This window comes from Asterias rubens, chromosome 22 (assembly GCF_902459465.1).
Source record: "Asterias rubens chromosome 22, eAstRub1.3, whole genome shotgun sequence".
Taxonomy (NCBI): Eukaryota; Metazoa; Echinodermata; class Asteroidea; order Forcipulatida; family Asteriidae; genus Asterias; species Asterias rubens.
The window spans coordinates 7,914,993-7,937,323 of NC_047083.1; the positions used below are offsets into that span (position 1 = coordinate 7,914,993).

General features: G+C 40.3%; 1 protein-coding gene across 3 annotated transcripts in view; it reads left to right on the forward strand.

Moving 5' to 3' along the window:
- LOC117305115 overlaps positions 1 to 20,695 on the forward strand; it is a 48,402-nt gene extending 27,707 nt beyond the window's left edge. For 2 of the 3 annotated variants that reach the window (XM_033789867.1, XM_033789868.1), the window contains 14 exons: positions 370 to 513; positions 1,827 to 2,142; positions 3,303 to 3,656; positions 4,459 to 5,489; positions 6,783 to 6,888; positions 7,896 to 8,063; positions 11,851 to 11,973; positions 13,114 to 13,221; positions 13,978 to 14,081; positions 15,249 to 15,669; positions 16,428 to 16,566; positions 17,883 to 17,974; positions 18,839 to 18,915; positions 19,626 to 20,695. In XM_033789867.1, coding sequence (XP_033645758.1) covers positions 370 to 513; positions 1,827 to 2,142; positions 3,303 to 3,656; positions 4,459 to 5,489; positions 6,783 to 6,888; positions 7,896 to 8,063; positions 11,851 to 11,973; positions 13,114 to 13,221; positions 13,978 to 14,081; positions 15,249 to 15,669; positions 16,428 to 16,566; positions 17,883 to 17,974; positions 18,839 to 18,915; positions 19,626 to 19,735 — 3,293 coding nt within the window. In that variant the 3' untranslated portion in view covers positions 19,736 to 20,695. The remainder of the gene's footprint in view (positions 1 to 369; positions 514 to 1,826; positions 2,143 to 3,302; positions 3,657 to 4,458; positions 5,490 to 6,782; positions 6,889 to 7,895; positions 8,064 to 11,850; positions 11,974 to 13,113; positions 13,222 to 13,977; positions 14,082 to 15,248; positions 15,670 to 16,427; positions 16,567 to 17,882; positions 17,975 to 18,838; positions 18,916 to 19,625) is intronic. The other variant, XM_033789869.1, reaches the window with a different exon arrangement.
- Positions 20,696 to 22,331: the final 1,636 nt, after the last annotated feature.

The following is a 22,331-nucleotide window of genomic DNA, read 5'->3' on the forward strand; positions in this document are numbered from 1 at the left end:
CTGTCTTTAAATTCACCCATTTCACATAAATATTTTAACTACTTTTTTGCATTGTTCTTGTTACTCATTGTTCTTACTGTTAATTAAGCAAGGCACTCTAAAGATCCATTAATAGTATTGTTAAGAAATCTCAACTATAAAGTAAATTTCCTCTAAATTCATTTTGGGTGTTTTGGTTCTGGAAAGAACACGGAGTTGTGTACAAACCGCCATGCTTGGTGAGAGTGTGCCCGACCAATTACTGCATGTCGGTGGTCTCCACGAAATTGTATGCCAAACAAGCAACTTTTTAGTCACCTTTTTTAAGTTAACTGGATTTCAAATTTTGAGACAGAAATAAAAGATCTGGATTGGTTTTTGTAATTTCAGTGATTGAAAGTGTAGAGATTCAAGAAGAAGATTTTTCTCCAGTCAGGCGACCTTTGACCTCATTTAAAGATGAGAATAAGGAGAGAAAACAATCCGCAGCTAAAGAGAAAAGGAGATCCAGGAAAAGCAGAATCATTGACCTTGGTAAGAAAACAGGACTGTAAAACACTGCATAAAATAACTTCACAATTAAAATGTGTAATGCGCTATCCCACCAGGATAGCACACATGGAGGCTAAGCTTGGGCGATATCACGATATTATCGTATATCGCGATACTAACTTGGAAACGATTTCGATATCGGATTGATTTGGTTTTTATCGAAAAATTGATATATCGCGATAAATCGCGATATATCGTGATATCGATTAAGTATCGCAATATCGGGATGTATTTCCTAGCTGAGACATCTTGCACCCCATAGGTTTGGAGTAAAACCAGAAGAATAGGTCATTAGAACACCTCTCTTATGCTGTGACTGTCTCTTATACAACTTTCACTGGGAGTTTGAAGACTGATGATGTCAAATTTAATTAATCACGATTATATCGAATATCGCGATATATTGTCGGCGATATATCGTGAATAAAATAAACCAATATCGCCCAAGCTTAATGGAGGCAATTATTCATGAAAATGGTGAGTCTTTAGAATTGGCTAAAAATAGTTAATGGCCTGACGTTTCAACCCTAGCGGAGTTTTTCTCGAAAGACTCTGCTAGGGTTGAAAGGCCTGACGTTTTGACCTAGAGGGATCGAAATGTCAGGCCATTAAATATTTGTTGGTAAGCAGTTTGCAACAGCTCATCCTTTTTTTATACTCTTTGTAAGAGTCGGGAGAAAATAACGGGAAAACCCACCCTTGTTTCCCCACGTTTCGCCGTGTCATGACATTGTATTTAAAATAAATCTGTAATTCTCGCTATCGAGAATTGATATTGTTTTAATGTTTTCTCTAAAAGTAAAGCATTTATTTGAATAATTTTCCAACATAAGTCTTTCACCATTACCTTCTGTATACCCTGTAAATTATTTGTAAATCTGTGAACTTTTATTTTTTTTTCTGTACTGAAAGTGTATAATGGCTTTAAGGAAATATAGTTGAACAGTTGAAGTAACAAATTGCCCAATGACAGTGGGAAGATTGTTCCCCAATCATTGGCCCAGCTACACTGAAAGCCTTTTTGATACTTTGTTTGCTCTGTGAAAATTCAAGCAAGTCATGTCAAGTGTGGACTTAAGACATTGTGGAAGAGTGTAATGTGACAGTAAAAGGGAAATCAATTTGGTGACTGCTATTTTGGTACAATAGCCCAAAACAGTCCAGTGTATCCCTCACTTTGAAGTGATTGTCCAGCCTTGTGATGTTAGACAATCTCTTTTACGAAAAATATTTCAAGGAATCATGAAAACTGCTAAACCTGTTTCTTTTTCTATCAAATCTATACCAAATTTCAGATGCTCCTGCTGTCAAGCCAACCAGAGGTCCTGCAACGAGCACCCCGACCAAACGCTCTGCCAGTTTGTCCTCTCTACCACCAGCAGTCGTATCCCCTGTCTCCTCACCTACTAGCCGCACAGAGCCATTCCCAACCTCCAGGGAACCTGGCTATTCTAGATCTGTGAGTTTGACGCAAGAGGGCTGGGCAGGATCGAGAGAATATGAAAGTAATGAAGAGAATTTCTGGGCAGCTTCTCCCATGATGTTCGCCCTGACTGGACCCAAAGTAGCTGCACAGCTTCTGGCGCCGTCTTTTACTGCTATGAAAGTGAGGTATGTAAAAAAAGTATTAAACAAATCGCAGAAGTACGGAAAACTGTTCAGAATACCAACCCAAACACACAAGGCTTGAAGGCCACTTCAAAGTGTGGGCTACGAACATAGAGTTATATATACGAACTAGAGGGCGCACTGGCCTATATACGCGACCCGGCATGCGCACAGGCGGCCATTTTCTAAGTTGACAAAACAGGCATTGCTTAGCGTGTGTTTGTGCGACCATTTTGTAAGTTGAAAAAACAGCATCGCATAGCGTTCAATAAACACAAACTCCAATGTGTACCTCAGATCCAACGTGCGCGCAGAATGGCGCGCGTGTCTCCTTGCGGTCCTGTCGCGTTTGTGCAAGAAGCATCACCAGTGGCGCCCTCTAGTTCTTATATATAACTCTATGGCTACGAGTCAATCATCCAATTGGACTGTAAAGGGGTAACCTTGTTTTAGCCCAGGAGTAGATGGCAACCGCCCTGGGAAAAAAATGGTTTAAGGCATTACAAATGCATAAAATATGGCGTGTCGTATCACAGCCTAGCAGTTAAAGGAACCTGTTGCCTTGGATCGGTCGAGTTGGTCTTTGAAAAGCGTTTGTAACCGTTTGTTGTAAAATGCATATAGGTAGAAAGTTTTGTAAAAGTAGAATACAATGATCCAAACGAAATTGCACGGTTTTCCTCTTACGTTGTTGACTTAAACGGTCGGCCATTTATGGGAGTCAAAAATTTTTGACTCCCATAAATGGGCGACCGTGTTAGTTCGCAAAGTAAAAGGTAAACCACGCAATCTCGAGGCAACGTGTGCAACGTCAAGCTCTGGTGTTTCTGATCAGCAGAGTGTAGGTTTGAGTCCAGGTCGTGACACCTGTGTCCTTAAGCAAGACACTTAACCATGATTGCTTCGTAAAGTTGGGGGGTAGTGCCTTCTGCTCTACCAGCCAGGCTTCTGATGGATGATACCCAAGCCTACATCTGTATGGAATGTAAAGGGGGTAACCCTGTTTCAGCCCCAGGAAAAGGTGGCAACTGCCCCTGGAAAAATAGTTGATTTGTAGCCCACACCTTGAAGTGGCCTTCAGGCGTTGTGTGTCTGGCAACTTGCAAAAAAGAAATAATAATAATATGTTACATTTTTATCCTGTCCTTTTTCCAAAATTGTAGCTTATCGTCAAAGTTGGTGAAAACAAAGACATTCTTGAAGCAAATGAGTGATCCAGAGGCAGGTGTCGCGCAAGTGGAACTCCCCGTCTCTACAGCAACGGAAACATCCCATCGGCCATTCATTGCATCTCAAACGTCCCATCCCAAGTCGACTCCTGGGCTAGACGAAGTATCAACAATGCATCGTCCACATCGACAGCTCTGCGAGCCAGCTAGACTAACATTCCAGGTACCTTCCGCAGCTGTTACTATGCTACCTTTTGATGAAGGGAAGGCGCTTGCTGAATATTGCCACGAGTTGCCACGTGATGACGGTATCGGCAGAAAATTAGCAGCAGCAACGTGGAAAGCCAAGTACGTCAACTTTTCAATTCTTTCAGACTTGAGTAACCAGGGTTGATTTCACACAGGTAGTCCTAGTTTAGGAGTTATTAAAAACTTAAGGCTAGTCCTTAGTTATGATATCAATAAACAATTAGCAGCAGCAACGTTGAAGTCAAGTACATCAACTTTTCAATTCTTTCAGACAGTTGTACTAGGTAACCTGGGGTAGATTTCACAAAGATAATAATAATAATTTCAGCTGCCAGCCACATCAACCCATTATGACCACGGAGCACAGCCAAGATCGAAAGTGTTTGATTTTTTCCTGAGGGAGGAAAACCGGATAGTCTGGAAAACCCTTGTGGCACAGCAGAGAACCAATGCACAACTCAACTCACACATGGCCCCGACCGGGAATCGAACCGGGGTCACCTTGGTGAGAGGCGAGCGCTTTACGCACAAGCCAACCGTGCCACCCCTAAGATAGTCCTAACTTAGGACTAGTCTTAGGAGTTTAAAAAAACTTAAGGCTAGTCCCAAGTTAGGCAAATAACTTGTCCTAACTTTGAGATAAGGTAAGTCTCAACTTAAAGTGAAATCCACCCCAGGGATGGTTTGAGTATGGTTATAAAAGCTCTTACCTCTAGCGTTTTCTGAGCTGTTTTGTTACGTTTTCCTTTTTGTCAAATTTATTCTCTGTTCAACCCCAAAATCAGTTAAAATTTACCCAGTTAGCTTCCTTTTCATTGAGTTTTAAGGAAGAAAAGGCTTCTCGTGATGGATTTAGCATATTCATGTATCTACTTCTTTTTACTTAATCTTCCTTTGTCAGACATAAGCTTAAAGATCCTTCTCTGGCTCTGAGTGTTAAAGGAGCTTCTGAAGTTCTAGAAAGGTGGTTACAGGAACTCCAGTCTGCACTAGCTACAAAGAGCCACCCTCCCCGGAAGCAGTCTCATAGTGTAGAAGTAATGGATCACAAACCAAGGAACTCCCAGGATGGCGAACTGACAGAAAAAGAAGACGTTGTCGAAACTCTTGCCACTCCAGCACAAGTTTTGATATGTGCCGATGTTTCACATCAAGAAAGTACTAAGGAAGAAGCTGAGAAAAATCAAAGGAGAGAGGTGTTAGGTAGTGAGGATAGTCCAAGCGATTCTGATGAGTTAATACAAGGAAGGAATTGTGAAGGAAATACTGATCATATTGAAGAAGATAGTAGTAGTAAGGTGTCTAGTTTAGAGATTGGCAAGGAAGGCATCGAAGAGGAAGTTGTCAACCACCTGAAGACGTTCACAGAGTCAATGACTGAGAGCAGTGACGATTGCCTGCACAGGAATTATTCCAGGAGTAGTGTTAACCTGACAGATCCATTCGGGCTTCCAACACCAATTCTAGATGATGCGGCAGAACTAGCCATGCTGTGTTTTGAGCTGGGAGTATTTGGTAATGAAAACATCGCCAAAACAATCTCAGTCAGCCAATCGGACAGGCTGTCTGATAATGACGGAGAGTCTTCTTCACCTGAAACTGACCAATCAAGTCCATCGATAGTAGACCCTAACATGAACACTATTCAAAAAGGCTTAGAGTCGCCATTAACGGTTAATGATCCACAGGATAGAATTGAGAGTGTCGCAACATGTCAAGCAGAGGAGTTCAAATGTACAACAGGGCGCCATGATGCTTTTGATTCGAGCATCCCACAGTCTCAGATATCAGAAGCGGACTCCGCTAAGAAAACTACAAACTTTGTGAAATCTCTGTTCTTTTTGCTGGATGTGGAGAGACTTAGGAAGATACTAGAATCAAGAGAAGACTGCAGACATCTAACTATGGCAGCCATCTTGGAGTGCGTGGAACGTAAGTTCATGATTTGTTTGTATGATGTTGACCATACAATATAAATCTGCATACATGTACAAGTAGTGTCTCTTAAAGTTTACCATTGTTTCAACCAAATATAAAGCTGCATATATATACAATAAAACTAACTCATGACAATTTCATTTCAAAAGGTGGTCACATATTTAAGCAAATCCAGAGCAAAATTTCCACGTAGGGGCAAACATTTCCATGTAGAATAATCCATAGACTACACAATCTGAGAATCGTTGCTGCTGTAACACTTCTCAGATTCAATATTTGGGCCGTAGCAAACTGATATCTTTTGACATAACCACATTATTTCACGAAATGTTTCCCAAAATTCTTTTTACCTATTTGAAAGCATCTGTTGGCCTAACCATAACTTTGTATTGTATAAGTTTAAGAGTTATTACCAAACGTATACCTTCCCTTTAAAGGCACTGGACACCTTTGGTACATTTATAATTGTCAAAGACTGATATTCTCACTTGGTTTATCCCAACATATGCATAAAGTAAAAAATCTGTGAAAATTTTGACTCAATGGGAGACTTTTTGAAAGCTCTGCCACTAGAGGGCAGCAGACCTACCAGGTAAGAGTGCACAACTCCTATAGCAAACAATGGTAAATGCTAAAAATTCAAAAATACTCAAAAAATATTAAGAGTCTCTCAGCCTCTTGAAAATTAAATCAGATACATTGTCATACAACTAAACTTCAGATTTCTTCTCAATTTTTGGTAGGTCAGCATTTTGGAATTTTTTCTAATTACCCTAGAAGAAACACTTTGGTTTATGCTGGCATTGTGTTATGAAAAACAAAATACAGTTTGGCTAAATCTAAATACAAAAACAAAAACACATGGTATTTGCTGTCAGTGACCATCACTCATGCTTCTCCTATTCCTAAGTTGTTGACATTACCTGGTGAAGAGCGCCCTCTCTTGGTGATTGGCAGATAGTCAAAAGTTTCCCATTGTTCATTTCGAATATGCAAGAGAATAATACAAGAAAAAACGCTTGTGTTGCACAAATTTGTGTGCTTTTAGTTGCCTAAAAAGCCTTCAGGCCTGAAGTCTTTTTATATTTGAGTCAGAAATGACCTCTTTCTCAAAAACTACATTACTTCAGAGGGAGCCATTTCTTATAATGTGTTATACTATCAACAGCTCTCCATTGCTCTTTACCAAACATGTTTTTATGCTAATCATTATTTTGAGTAATTTGTAACCATCCTGTTTTCTGATTGATTATTTCTGTGTTGATTATTTCTGTGATGTCTTTTCAGTGAGTGAGGAAGGGAGTTTGTGTGAGACCAAGGACACCAGACTAATTGATGTAGTCAAAAAGAACTCACTGAAAGGGAAACCTCTCAATCTCATTCATATTCAGAGGTAAGAAATCATGGCCAGATTAACACATCCTTTTTATCTTTATGACTCACACCTGTTATCCCTAATCTTTTAGTTGGATCATGAACAAACATGTAGTGCTGCTGACTGCAGCAGATTAACTGCAAATCCATCGCACATTGAAAGGAGAATGTTCTGTTAAACAAAAAGTCTTTGCTAACCTGTGAAATACATTTAAAGCAATCGCACATTATCGGTATTACAGTATTGTCCAAAGTCCCACACTTTGTTTATCACAACTTATATATAAAATAACAAACCTGTGAAAGTTTAAGCTCAATCAGTCATTGGAGTCGGGAGAAAATTACGGGAAAACCCACCCTTGTTTCCCCAGGTACAACCCCAGGGACAGGCCCGGGAAATAATAGAGTAGTGTAAAAAGGTCTATACATTGATACTACATGTAGATTTTTCATTTTATTTGGGGGGCTAATCATCCTTACTCGCAGCTAAGAGCTGAATGGACCGATCCGGCCTATCAATCAAACTGTTCGCGTTCACCCATTTGACCAATCACAGCAATGATTGTGGTCGGACAAACTCTGTCATGCGTGCGTGTATATTTGGCACGCGCGGCGGAATCGTGTAGAATGTCATTGGGAGTGTTCGTACACGTTTCTTGCTCACGTGTGCGGTGGGCGGAGCTTAGTGGAAAGCCGGAACGGTCCATTGCGAAGGACGTGGCTACAACATGTTTGAGAAGTAGGCATGCAAGGGCGCCTTTGGCTGCCAGCCACATCAACCCATTATGACCATGGAGCACAGCCAAAGATCGAAAGTGTTTGATTTTTCCCGAGGGAGGAAAACCAGATGGTCTGGAAAACCCTTGTGGCACAGCAGAGAACCAACGCACAACTCAACTCACATATGGCCCTGGCCGGGAATCGAACCAGGGTCACCTGGGTGAGAGGCGAGCGCTTTACGCACAAGCCAACCACGCCAGTTACTGGTTTAAGAATATCAATGTATGATTCTTGGTGTGGTTACAGGTTACTGGCGTGTGGTGAATGGAACGCGTGTGGTGAGTTAATGGTTGCATCTTTCCCTAGTCTCCCAGCGTGGGAAGTCATGTATTTGACTCAATCTCATCAGATTCCATCATCATGCTTCTTAGAGTACGCCATGGCATTATTGGACACTATGGACATACTGGACAGGTAAAGAATTCTTACACTCATATTGGACAAGTCAATTAGGTATTATTGGACACTATGAACATAATGGACAGGTAAATAATTATAACATTCATATTGTACAGGTCAAATAAATAAATAAGATTTTTTTTTGATTAGACGGCTAAATATGGCTGTTTATAAGCGCACATTCAGTATTTTTAATTAGGAGATCAACTCCTTTAAGCATAGCACCATTTACATGTAATGTACAAGGTGCTGTGGGGCAATATGCAGCCAATTCAGCCAGGAACACTGGGGCGAACCCCTTCTCTTTTCAATAAGTGCACTGGGTTCTTTTCTGTGCATTATACAACACACAGGACAAGCTGCTTTATGTCCCATCTGAAGGACCAATCATCATGGTTAAGAGTCCTGCTTAAGGACAAGTGTCACGGCTGGGACTCGAACCCACACTCTGCTGATTAGAAACACCAGAGTTTGAGTCCAGTGTGCTAAACCGCTCAGCCACAACACACAATGACAAGACTGGGACTCGAACCCACACTCTGCTGATCAGAAACACCAGAGCTTGAGTCCAGTGTGCTAAACCACTCGGCCACAACACACAATGACAAGACTGGGACTCGAACCCACACTCTGCTGGTCAGAAACACCAGAGCTTGAGTCCAGTGTGCTAAACCACTCAGCCACAACACACAATGACAAGACTGGGACTCGAACCCACACTCTGCTGATTAGAAACACCAGAGCTTGAGTCCAGTGTGCTAAACCACTCAGCCACAACACACAATGACAAGACTGGGACTCGAACCCACACTCTGCTGGTCAGAAACACCAGAGCTTGAGTCCAGTGTGCTGAACCGCTCAGCCACAACACACAATGGCAAGACTGGGACTCGAACCCACACTCTGCTGATCAGATACACCAGAGCTTGAGTCCAGTGTGCTGAACTGCTCAGCCACAACACACAATGACAAGACTGGGACTCGAACCCACACTCTGCTGATCAGAAACACCAGAGCTTGAGTCCAGTGTGCTGAACCACTCGGCCACAACACACCAAGTCAAGACCGGGACTCGAACCCACACTCTGCTGGTCAGAAACACCAGAGCTTGAGTCCAGTGTGCTAAACCACTCACCCACAACACACAATGGCAAGACTGGGACTCGAACCCACACTCTGCTGGTCAGAAACACCAGAGCTTGAGTCCAGTGTGCTAAACCACTCAGCCACAACACACAATGACAAGACTGGGACTCGAACCTACACTCTGCTGGTCAGAAACACCAGAGTTTGAGTCCAGTGTGCTAAACCACTCAGCCACAACACACAATGACAAGACCAGGACTCGAACCCACACTCTGCTGATCAGAAACACCAGAGCTTGAGTCCAGTGTGCTAAACCACTCACCCACAACACACAATGGCAAGACTGGGACTCGAACCCACACTCTGCTGATCAGAAACACCAGAGTTTGAGTCCAGTGTGCTAAACCACTCAGCCACAACACACAATGACAAGACCAGGACTCGAACCCACACTCTGCTGATTAGAAACACCAGAGCTTGAGTCCAGTGTGCTAAACCACTCGGCTACAACACACAATGACAAGACTGGGACTCGAACCCACACTCTGCTGATCAGAAACACCAGAGTTTGAGTCCAGTGTGCTAAACCACTCAGCCACAACACACAATGACAAGACCAGGACTCGAACCCACACTCTGCTGATTAGAAACACCAGAGCTTGAGTCCAGTGTGCTAAACCACTCACCCACAACACACAATGGCAAGACTGGGACTCGAACCCACACTCTGCTGATCAGAAACACCAGAGTTTGAGTCCAGTGTGCTAAACCACTCAGCCACAACACACAATGACAAGACCAGGACTCGAACCCACACTCTGCTGATTAGAAACACCAGAGCTTGAGTCCAGTGTGCTAAACCACTCGGCCACAACACACAATGACAAGACTGGGACTCGAACCTACACTCTGCTGGTCAGAAACACCAGAGTTTGAGTCCAGTGTGCTAAACCACTCAGCCACAACACACAATGACAAGACCAGGACTCGAACCCACACTCTGCTGATCAGAAACACCAGAGCTTGAGTCCAGTGTGCTAAACCACTCACCCACAACACACAATGGCAAGACTGGGACTCGAACCCACACTCTGCTGATCAGAAACACCAGAGTTTGAGTCCAGTGTGCTAAACCACTCAGCCACAACACACAATGACAAGACCAGGACTCGAACCCACACTCTGCTGATTAGAAACACCAGAGCTTGAGTCCAGTGTGCTAAACCACTCGGCCACAACACACAATGACAAGACTGGGACTCGAACCCACACTCTGCTGATCAGAAACACCAGAGCTTGAGTCCATGTGTGCTAAACCACTCAGCCACAACACACAATGACAAGACTGGGACTCGAACCCACACTCTGCTGGTCAGAAACACCAGAGCTTGAGTCCAGTGTGCTAAACCACTCAGCCACAACACACAATGACAAGACTGGGACTTGAACCCACACTCTGCTGATCAGAAACACCAGAGCTTGAGTCCAGTGTGCTAAACCACTCAGCCACAACACACAATGACAAGACTGTGACTCGAACCCACACTCTGCTGATCAGAAACACCAGAGCTTGAGTCCAGTGTGCTAAACCACTCACCCACAACACACAATGACAAGACTGGGACTCGAACCCACACTCTACTGATCAGAAACACCAGAGCTTGAGTCCAGTGTGCTAAACCACTCAGCCACAACACACAATGGCAAGACTGGGACTCGAACCCACACTCTGCTGATCAGAAACACCAGAGCTTGAGTCCAGTGTGCGTAACCACTCAGCAACAACACACAATGACAAGACCAGGACTCGAACCCACACTCTGCTGATCAGAAACACCAGAGCTTGAGTCCAGTGAGCTAAATCACTCACCCACAACACACAATGACAAGACTGGGATTCGAACCCACACTCTGCTGATTAGAAACACCAGAGCTTGAGTCCAGTGTGCTAAACCACTCAGCCACAACACACAATGACAAGACTGGGACTCGAACCCACACTCTGCTGATCAGAAACACCAGAGCTTGAGTCCAGTGTGCTAAACCACTCAGCCACAACACACAATGACAAGACTGGGACTCGAACCCACACTCTGCTGATCAGAAACACCAGAGTTTTAGTCCGATGCTCTTAACTGCTCGGCCACAACACACAATGACAAGACCAGGACTCGAACCCACACTCTGCTGATTAGAAACACCAGAGTTTAAGTCCGATGCTCTTAACTGCTCGGCCACAACACACAATGACAAGACCAGGACTCGAACCCACACTCTGCTGATTAGAAACACCAGAGTTTGAGTCCGATGCTCTTAACTGCTCGGCCATGACACACAATGACAAGACCAGGACTCGAACCCACACTCTGCTGATTAGAAACACCAGAGTTTAAGTCCGATGCTCTTAACTGCTCGGCCACAACACACAATGACAAGACCAGGACTCGAACCCACACTCTGCTGATTAGAAACACCAGAGTTTGAGTCCGATGCTCTTAACTGCTCGGCCATGACACACAATGACAAGACCAGGACTCGAACCCACACTCTGCTGATTAGAAACACCAGAGTTTGAGTCCGATGCTCTTAACTGCTCGGCCATGACAGCTAGCCACATGCTGCATTTGACTTTCAGTAATCAGAGAGAAACATGTAGCTGTACCACAAATTTTATATACATTTCATATAAATGTCTCTCCTTTTGTTATTACAACAGAGACACAATGCTGAACTCAATCTGTAGTGACATTGAGGTCAGATGTCATTTATTGACCTCTGCCCTTTCCCAGGATGCACCTTCCTCCATGGAGTTGTTCTGCACATGTGGTCGCATGCCCAGGTAGCTATCTTCCTTTCAAAATCATGACTTCATTTAGGCGCTATTATTAATTAAAGGCAGTGGACACTATTGGTAATTACTCAAAATAATTATTGGCATAAAACCTTTCTTGGTGACGAGTAATGGGGAGAGGTTGATAGTATAAAACATTGTGAGAAACGGCTCCCTCTGAAGTGCCATAGTTTTCGAAAAAGAAGTAATTTTCCATGAATTTGATTTGGAGACCTCAGATTTAGAACTTGAGGTCTCGAAATCAACCATCTAAATGCACACAACTTCGTGTGACAAGGGTTATTTTTCTTTCATTATTATCTCGCAACTTCGATGGCTGATTGAGCTCAAATTTTCACAGGTTTGTTATTTTATGCATATGTTGAGATACACCAAGTGTGAAGGCTAGTCTTTGACAATTACCAATAGTGTCTACTGCCTTTAATAGAGCTGTTGATGATATAAAACATTGTGAGAAATGGCTCCCCTAAAGTGAATGTAGATTTTTGAGAAAGAGGTAATTTCTCATTTCTCATTCAGAAAGCACACAAAGTAATGCAACAATAATAATAATAATAATAATAATAATAATAACAATAATAACAAATTCTTATATAGCGCATTTCACAATAACCGTATCAATGCGCTTTACATTAGTGCCCTGGTCATGGGGCCAATAACATCCCTGTAATGTTTCTCAGCTCCCTGGGGAGTATACAGCCCTGAGCTGCCTGTGAGGTGCTTGTGGCTTTTTCATATACAATATCAACCTCTACCCTCGCAGGTACCCATTTATATACACCTGGGTGAAGAGAAGCAATTATAGTAAAGTATCTTGCTCAAGGACACAAGTGTCACGACCGGGATTTGAACCCACACTCCGGTGACTCCACCAGAACTTGAATTCGATGCTCTTACCACTCGGCCATGACACCAACAGTGGTGTATTTTCTTTCATTATGCTCTTGCATATTTATGACCAATTGAACCCAAATTTTCACAGTTGTTCTTTTATGCATGTTTGGATACACTAAGTGACAGTCGCCAAAGGTGTCCCGCAGTGACTTTAAGGGGATGTGACTTTAGAAGATTTCATTGTTAATATTATTATTTAGATGATGTAGTTTATGTTGTCTGGTTTATTGCAAGGCCTGGCGCTCACATGAAGGAATGGCGTCACAGTGGACTAGTGGAAGATATATTGGCATTGCCAACCACTCATAAGACTAGACTACTTGAAGTGTGCTGTAAACATGGGTAAGTCACCAGGGCCTAATTTCATAGAGCTGCTAAGCACAACAATTTGCTTAGCATGAAGTTTCTTCCTTGATAAAAACAGGATTACCAACCAAATTTCCACGTGATTTTCAGGATAAGCAATCAACAGCTGAATACCAGTAACAAGCAATGCAACAAATGGAAACTTTGCTGGTAATCCTGTTTTTATCAAGGAAGAAATTTCATGCTGAGCAAATTTTTGTGCTTAGCAGCTCTATGAAATTGGGCACTGGTTATCTTTACACTGGATTTTACCGATGCATTTGTTTCCGCTATTGTGATTTTGAGAGTATTCACTTGTCATTGCTTGCATTTTAAATACTTATAGTACTTTTATGACTTAAACTCTAGATAGTATCCTCTTGTCATTGCTCATGTTTTTTTACTGTACTTTTTTAAGTAACGTTTATTTCTTCAGTATAGTTTTTTAAAACTACTTGTTAGTGTTTTTCTGAAGCACCTTGGGCGCCCTTTTTACCAATATACACCGATGTGTGTTAGCACTTTATACACAGTACTTTCCCGAGCTCAGTGTACAGGTATATGACACTGCTCTAGAATTGCAAGGGTCGTGGGTTCAAATCCCACCCGAGTAATATGCCTGTGATTTTGTTCACAGAGCTCGGGATAGTACCGAGTATACGGTGCGAACACACAGTGTATTCGGGTAAAACAACAAGTAATATTCGTTATCCCGATCCAAATTTCCATCTACATACCATTATATGTTGACAGATACTGGCATGGTGTTTTGAAACTCTGCATAGACATAAAGGAGAGGGGGCATGCCATCAAGACTGCCTTACAACTTACGGATATGGAACTGTTATCCAAAAAAGGTATTCTACAACAGGCACGGAATAAACCTTAAAGTCACCTGGAAATAGAAATTGTTTTCTTTCAAACATAAGAGTATATGCTTACGAACAATAAAACAATTTTGTTAGTAATTGTTTGTCACGATTTATATGTTTAAAAAATATATAAAGTTGTCTGGGGGGCTGACTCCGCCTACCCCTTTTGTGACGTCAATCGAGGCAGACTTTGCCTACAATGCGTATAGTATTAAACACACGTGCAAAGTACACGTACGTCCAAGTCGTGAGTTGGTACATTTCAAAAAGTGTTTTTCTGCATTCAGCAGCAATACACCTGGTCGGCATTGCCGGAAAAAAAAATTTTTTTTTTGTTGAAACTTACAAACTCACGACTTGGTCCGTACATGTACTTTGCAATTGTGTTTACTCTACGCATTACAGGCAAAGTCTGCCTCGATTGACGTCACGAACAGCGCCCTCTCAGGTCGGGGTCTACTCTTAAATTTGTAAATAACATAACTGATTTTTTAAAACCTTAGTTAACTGTTTATTCACATTCCACTCATCAAAACACATATATTAGTGACAAAAGCTTTATTTTGAAAAAATACCACTTCCAGGTGACTTTAAATGTCTGAAAGCTTTTCCTCGGTTGATAGTTTATTAACCAAGTCCACTGTGTACTTTCAGAACTGTTAGCAAGGTTTGTGTGTTTGATGGTGATAACATAGGAATTTTTATGCTCATTCAGGATTGCCAGTTTAAAAATAAATAAATACATTTCACCATTTATTACTTTGCTTAACCCAAGATCATGGTCCAAATTCATGGTATTTATGACAATTTTTGCCTCATAACGACAGTTACCCATCCATGTTGAATTGAGTCAAACTTCCTTGAAATTTTTTTTAAACGATTTTGACACCCAAAATGACAGACAGTTTATGCGTGTTGGTGTTGCGTGTTGTGCAAGGGGTACAAAAATCCCATTGCCGTTTTTCCACCAGTGTGGAAACTTTTGCAACAGGGGCACATGATCAATATGCAAATTAGGTCTCTAACTTTTGCAACAGGGGCACATGATCAATATGCAAATTAGGTCTCTAACATGTATAATATTCACAGAGTGATATGATCTATATTCTCGGAGAAGATTTGAAGAAAGATTTATCTCTTTAAATAATGCAGGAATTCTATCAAGGACAACTGATGAGTGGTTACTTGTGCTGCATTCAATGAGCATCTTGCAACCGGACTCCACCGCCTTCCACTGTGTAGAATGCAATGCAAGGCTCCTGACTAAGCAGGGCCCTCATTGGTCAGCTTCCACAGCAAGCCCATCAGAGGAGGTTTATGATTGGTCACTTGGAGACAGCTCATCAAAACCTGAGTGTGATTGGGCGGTGGGGGATCCCCAAGATGTAAACAAGGGTCAATCTGATTGGTTGCCAACAGTCACATGGGAGAGTATTAGCGTGCTATTGGTCAAGTGTGTTGGTGCAGGATTAGCCGTTAAGATGTTGCTTACTACTCGGTTGCCGTCAGCAGGGTTGCCTCAAGAGTTCTATAGAAACTGTATCTTGACCAGCATCTTGGAAAAACAAGAGAGGTAATTATTGCATTACGGCAAAGCTCCATTAAAGAAAGAGCTAGGCTTAGAAAAACAACATCCATTTCATCTGACAACTAACACCTGTTATCTCAATGTGATTCCTTTTCCAAACGATGGTTTGTCATAGGCAAACTCATTTCTGTTTTTAATGGATGAATCACCAAGTGACTCCCCATTTCTTCTGCACATTTGGCATTTTTTTTGCTGTTAGTTTTTGTTATGTAGAGGTGGCAGGAGGAGTTTTTGTTTCTCCTACTGTGAGTGTTTTTAACGATAGCCACCATGTCAGCTTCAACCGCCCCTCATTTTGTTTGCCAGATGGCAAAGCGAAGGAAAAAGTTGGGAAGTCTCCTTTGTTTTTAGGGATTGTAATCTTCCCAGGTCAAAATTCCAGTTGAACCTAGTTAACTGGTGTCAACTGGTTCAACTGGATAGTGACCAAACTCGTCCATTTTCCATTTTAACCAACTGGTTTGGACTAGGTTTAACTGTGTTCAACTAGGTTAAAATTATAAACCAGTTGGTTTCTGTCCATTTTCCATATTAAACCAACTTGTTTTAACTGTGTTTAACTAGTTTATCAACTGGTTTTCAACTAGTTCCGGTTAAACCCAGTTTAACTAGGTTCAACTGGAATTTTGACCTGGGTTTGCATGTACTTGTGTTGGCAGTAGCGGTGACCATTGGTAGGCCAACAGTCTCAATAGCCAACTGTCATGCAATCCATTTTTAAATTCATTTATTGTGCTTGTCAGGGTAAAGTGTCTTGATATGCTGGAAGGACTTGATACGTATCTATGGTCTAATCGTAATAAGATGATAGCGCCCTCGTACAACCATCAGATAGAGGAAGAATTCAACCTGAGGAATACGCATCAGGAATCTGACATTAAGGTAAGATACAAACTAAAGTCGTATCCACATTGGACTTTTTCTTCTGCTGTCTCGTTGAAAGTTACCATGACTGGCTTTGGTGTAGTTCCACCTGGACTTATAGTCTGTGGTAGTTATATAGCTGTGGTAGTTATATAGCTGTGGTAGTTATATAGCTGTGGTAGTTATATACATAGCTGTGGTAGTTATATAGCTGTGGTAGTTAAATAGCTGTGGTAGTTATATAGCTGTGGTAGTTATATAGCTGTGGTAGTTATAAAGCTGTGGTAGTTATATAGCTGTGGTAGTTATAGCGTTTTACAGCGTTTTTCCGGTATTTTTTACAGCACGCAGCTGTCCCCATTGGATTTTTTAGCAGCCCAGAGTAATAAGTTACTGTGGCTGCACATTATGTATTTGTATTTTGTGTATTTTTTATTAATTTGTAAATATTCTTATCTGTAAATATTTTCTTTATTCTGCCTTTGGATGCTTTTTACATGCCCTCGCTCTTTTATATTTGTATATTTATGTCAATTTGTAATTTGTTATTTTTGTTGTTTATTTTTGTTATGCCTGTACTTAAAAATAGTTAAATAAAGACTTGAAATGCGCACATATCCAGCCTGCTGGGTGTTCAAGGCGAAGTCAGACCAAAAACAAAACGAAAGAAAACAGACAAACAAAATTAGTCCTTGAAAACCTGCGACATTAGATAAGTTTTGAGAAGAGATTTGAATTTTGTGGTACAGATTAAGAAGTAGAGAGAGATACAAGAGTGTATGTTTTTTATCATGACAATGAAAATTTTTAATCTTTAATCTTAATCTTATTGTCGTTTTAGTCAACAAACAATTTAAAGACGGTGGACACTATTGGTAATTGTCAAAGACCAGGCTTCTCATTTGGTGTATCTCAACATATGCATAAAATAACAAACCTGTAAAAACTTGAGCTCAATTGGTCGCCGAAGTTGCGAGATAATAATGAAAGAAAAAAACACCCTTGTTACACAAAGTTTTGTGCATTTAGATGGTTGATATCGAGACCTCAAATTCTAAATCTGAAGTCTCGAAATCAAATTCGTGGAATATTACTTCTTTCTCTAAAACTATGGCACTTCAGAGGGAGCCGTTTCTCACAATGTGTTATACCATCAATCAATCTCTTTCCATCACTCGTCAACAAGTAAGGTTTTATGCTAATAATTATCTTGAGTAATTACCAATAGTGTCCACTGCCTTTAAGAAGCCACTGTTATTATTATTATTATTATTATTATTATTATTATTATTATTATTATTATTATTATTATTATTTCAATTTGAATATTGCAGATAGCAGATGAGATGGCTAAGCGATATGAAGGACCAGCGCAGTTTACTGAGGATCCAGATTGCCAGTGGGGTACTCATGTAGTTTTAAACAGGTAGCTATCTCGTTTAGTAGTGTGCTTTAGGACCAATTTTTATAGAGCTGCTTAAAATTGATAATTACTTAAAATAATTGTTAGCATAAAAACTTACTTTAAAGAGCAATGGAAAGCTATTGATAGTATAAAAGATTATGAGAAACGGCTCCCTCTGAAGTATCATACATAGTAATTTTTGAGACAGTGGTAATTTCTCAATCAAATATTCGGAAGACTTCAGGCCTGAAGCCTTTTTAGGCATCTGAAAGCACACATATTATTTGGTAGTAACAACATTTTGAAAATTTAGACTTGATTGGTCATCGAAGTTGCAAGAGAACAATGAGAGCACAAATTTGTTCTCTTTCACATGCCTTAATAAAGGCTTCAGGCCTAAATTCTTCTATTAGGTTCAAATATTTGAGTGAAAAATTACCTCTTCTCAAAACCAAGTCACTTCAGAGGGAGCCGTTTCTCACAATGTTTTATACTATCAACAGCTCTCTATTGTTCTCACCCTCTCTGTTGTTCGTCATTAAGAAGTTTTTATGCTATAAAACTATATTGAGTATAGTAAGGTTTGCGGTAACACCATGTAATGACTATCTCTCATGAGTTGGGGTGGTTCTGAAAAGAACCGTTGGTTTAACTCGACGTTTCGATCAGTATGCTCTGATCGTCTTCTAATTTCCAATAGTGTGTACTGCCATTAACAGTGCTATAGTGCTCATACCTTTCATAAAAAGGCAAGCCAACCTATTGTCAGCTTCTGCTTGCAAGTGAGCGACGCGATTTTTATCCTCGATGACTTCTTGTTGGCCACTTGTGAGAACACTGCGAAATAGTAATTATTTTAATTAAAGAAATCTGATCCGTTTGTAGCGATTGCGAGGTGTGTGGCATAGCCCTATCGTCCCCAGTTTCTACACAAACCTCTGGTCTGATTGCATTTCCCTGTGGTAAGTTCAAAATAATTAAATTTTCTCCGCTTGTAAAGTATTTTCCAGAGAGCTTGTTGTCCAGGACTATGCATGTTAACATAAACAAAAAAATGCTGCTTACGCAGATGACCGAAAGCGCAGCTGCCAAACATCAGGGCTCAAATTCATAATGCTGCTAAGCACAAAAATTTGCTTAGCATGAAATGTTTTGCCTTGATAAAAACGGGATTACCAACCAAATTTCCACGTGATTTTCAGGATACGCAAACAACAGCTGAATACCAGTGACAAGCAACACTAAACAAATGGAAATTGGGTTGGTAATCCTGTTTTTATCAAGGAAGAAATTTCATGCTAAGCAAATTTTCGTGCTTAGCACCTCTATGAAATTGGGCCCTGCTCAGACCAATCAAACCACAGATATAGAAAGCTTACGTCACTGCACGTTTATTCAATGAAATCAATGTATCCAATGAAATCACTGGTTCTGAAAATCCAATCGGATAGAGGGTTAGCCTCTGAACAATATATGCGTCATCGACCGCCATCTTTGATGTATTAACAAGGGAAAAGTGCACGCGCAGTGCGTACAGGTGTCCACTTGTTCCTTGTTATTACATCAAAGTTGGCGGTCGATGACGCGTATATATTGCAATCCATCTATAGGACTGCCAATACTATCTGGGGTATCATGAATAACTGTTTGAATGGGTTTTGTTCTTTCTTAGGTCATTCATTCCACCGTGTCTGTGTAACTGAAGAGGCTTGTGTTCTGTGTTACGAGCTCAACTGCTACCAATCTGTCATTGGCAGCCACAGGGTGGCAGCCACCATGTGATGTACCACTAGAAAGCAAGCCATTATTGGCAGCCATAGAGTAACATCCAATGAAATCTCCAAGCCGTCATTGGCAGCCATAGAGTAACATCCAATGAAATCTCCAAGCCGTTATTGGCAGCCATAGAGTAACATCCAATGAAATCTCCAAGCCGTCATTGGCAGCCATAGAGTAACATCCAATGAAATCTCCAAGCCGTTATTGGTAGCCATAGAGTAACATCCAATGAAATCTCCAAGCCGTTATTGGTAGCCATAGAGTAACATCCAATGAAATCTCCAAGCCGTTATTGGTAGCAATAGAGTAACATCCAATGTAATATTGTACAATACTACACGCCGTTATTGGTAGCCATAGAGTAACATCCAATGTAATATTGTACAATACTACACGCCGTTATTGGCAGCCATAGAGTAACATCCAATGTAATATTGTACAAGACTCTAAGCTGCTATTGGCAGCCATAGAGTAACATCCAATGTAATATTGTACAAGACTCCAAGCCGCTACTGGCAGCCATAGATTAACATCCAATGTAATATTGTACAAGACTCCAAGCCACCATTGGCAGCCATAGATTAACATCCAACGTAATATTGTACAACAAGCCGTTATTGGCAGCCATAGTGTAACATTGTACAATACTACAAGCCGCTATTGGCAGCCATAGAGTAACATCCAATGTAATATTGTACAATACTACAAGCCGTTATTGGCTACCATAGAGTAACATCCAATGTAATATTGTACAAGACTCCAAGCCGTAATGGGTAGCCATAGAGTAACGTTACATCCAATGTAATATTTGTTAGGAGACTTTATCTTTAGGATTCCAAAGGTTGATGTATGAGATTATATTTGGTGAAATACGTCCAATTAAATGTTATATTGGGTATGTTAAAGACACTGGACACGTTTGGTTATTGTCAAAGACCAGTATTCTTACTTGGTGTATCACAACATCAGCATAATTATAATAAACCTGTAAAAATTCTGGCTCAATTTGTCATCAATTATTGCAAGAAGTGAGAAATTACCTCTTTCTCAAAAACTACTTTACTTCAGAGGGAGGCGTTTCTCACAATGTGTTATCCTTTCAACAGCTCTCCATTGCTCATTACCAAGTCAGTTCTGATGCTAATATATATTTTGATTGATAACCAAAAGTGTCCAGTGCCTTTGACTTATGGAGTAATTGCCAAGTAAGACCTTCCTTTAGTGTTTTGGTACAATGTGTATCTCGCCATCAAAGATGAAATTTTGTAAATTTGCTATCAACAATCATTACTACCTGTTGAAACTCACCGAATGTCAGTACTATCAAATTCTGGTAATATACTTTACACACATTTATATGTCTATTTTGTTTACAAATATATGAAAGTATACTCTAATTGGGGAAAAACCAGTTTTTTTTACTGTGGAGATAAAGTTTTATTTTGGGGAAATACTTAGTAAACTTAAAGGGTCTGTGTACTTTTTGTGGGACAAAAAAACAATGTCCACAAATTTACATTAAACTTACACAGTTTGAAGATAATAGTAGTAGAAAGCTTCCCCGAAAAGATTACCTTCTGAGGTGCTGTAGTTTTTGAGAAATGAGTAAAACAATGTCATGAAAATAACATTGTTTTACTCATTTCACAAAAACTACAGCTCCTCGGCAAGTTATTTTTTAAAGTACGCTTTCTACTATCATAATCTTCAAACGGTGTAAGTTTAATGTTAATCTGTGGACATTGTGTTTTGTGTTACAAAAAGTACCCAAATCCTTTAAATCATTGCGGTACCCACTGCTAAAATATAGGATTCAAACTGCCTCTAGCTACCGGGCAATCTCGGTGGTCTAGTTGGTAAAGACACTGATCTAGAATTGCAAAGGTCGTGGGTTTGAATCCCACCCGAGTAATATGCCTGTAATTTTTTTCAGGAGTATACAGTGCTGACACACATCAATGTATATGGTTGTCAAACCAAAATTAACATACACAGTAAACTGTTAAATTTCTCAAATTAAATGCTCATTTTAAAATATAATCACAAAGTACTTGAGTTTTTTTTATTTTGTTTAATAAATGGCTTAAATGTAAATAATTCTATATTAAATTAATATAAATATATGCTCAGGATATTTTTATGATGGAAAATGTTCTGCTACAGCCCTATATCGTTAATATTTAAAGTAAATGTTATTGATTTGCAATTTGATACATTTAAATTTAAAAACAATTTATATTGTTACACAAGGGAGTTTATTTATTGAAATTTTCTATTGATGTTAAATGAGTCTACTTAATGTACAGTTTTTAATTAGTATCTAATACTACATGTATCCTATTTCGATTGATGGAAATTATGCATCAGGGATAAAGAATATTACTTTGGGTTTAACCCATTGACACCAATGTGTTTAGCACTGTATTCAAATTTAACATCTCTTAAAGACACTAGACACTATTGGTAATTGTCAAAGACTAGCCTTCACAGTTGGTGTATCTCAACATATGCATAAAATAACAAACCTGTGAAAATTTGAGCTCAATCTGTCGTCGAAGTTGCGAGATAATAATGAAAGAAAAAACACCCTTGTCACAGG